At 32.2% G+C, this 1,020-nt stretch overlaps 1 protein-coding gene across 1 annotated transcript in view; it reads right to left on the bottom strand.

Moving 5' to 3' along the window:
• The window catches only part of LOC107611765 (myb-related protein 308), a gene marked incomplete in the record, with an annotated part of 8,228 nt that extends 7,428 nt beyond the window's left edge, over window positions 1-800 (bottom strand). Inside the window, 2 exon segments of the mRNA XM_016313659.2 lie at window positions 213-342; window positions 424-800. Coding sequence (XP_016169145.2) covers window positions 213-342; window positions 424-556 — 263 coding nt within the window.

The raw sequence follows: 1,020 nt of genomic DNA, 5'->3' as shown, positions 1-1,020 counted from the left end.
TAATTTTAATATTATCTAATTAAAATTATTGAAATTAACGACTAAAATTATTAGAATACTGATCGTGCTGATATACTTAAAACTCTTTCTATTTAATAAATGAATCAAATATTTTTTTGGCTCTATGATGTGACTCTTATATTGAAAATATTTGAGATTATTGTAAAGAAATGAAATGCAATGAAATAGTAGTAGTGTGTGTTTGTTCATACTTGTTTCCAAGTAAGCTATGAAGGTTGATGATGAGTTCATCTTCTTCTTCAGTGAAGTTTCCTCTCTTTAGATCAGGCCTCAGGTAATTTATCCATCTCAGTCTGCAACTCTTTCCACATCTCAATAAACCTGAATACCAATACGAAAGAACGTGTTAGAGATATAATTATTTATATTTAAATAAAAAAATTATGAATTATTAATAATTACCAGCAGCTTTGGGAAGAGATCTCCAACAACCTTCACCATGAATCTTGATGTAGTTGATGAGGCGTTGATCTTCCTCTTTGGTCCAAGCACCTTTGTTTGTGTGTTCTTTCTCACAACAAGGAGATCTACCCATGATGATTGAATGGAAAATGGAAGAAGGTTATGATGATTATAGCATGATGGAAAGTGAAAGAGAGAAATGAAGAAGGGTAATAGAGAGAAAGGGGAATGAATATATAAAATGATGGGAGGAAATTAAAGAAGAGTGTATTATTATTTGACCGAGTTGGTAGAGAAAGACGAGTGGTTACAATTTAAGTTAGTGCTGGATTTGGTAGGTAGCTCTACTTTTCATGTGCTTTCTTCCTTTTTGCATTTTCATCCTATATTCTTTTATTTATCAACTCTACCCCTGCCCCCCTTATTAATTCAGTAATTCTCCTATTCCTTATCTCTGTTAGAGAGCAGGGCGGGGATACCTTTTTTGCTCTCTGTTTCTGCCCTTAGATTTACTTTTCATTCTCATTCCAATTTTTATATAGTAGAATATAGTCTCCTATTTCTATTTTTTGTGGATTCTTTTTTTTTTTTGTGGCG

Source organism: Arachis ipaensis, chromosome B08 (assembly GCF_000816755.2).
Source record: "Arachis ipaensis cultivar K30076 chromosome B08, Araip1.1, whole genome shotgun sequence".
NCBI lineage: Eukaryota > Viridiplantae > Streptophyta > Magnoliopsida > Fabales > Fabaceae > Arachis > Arachis ipaensis.
Note: the sequence above shows the minus strand (reverse complement) of the source record. Positions and strands in the feature narration are given on the sequence as shown.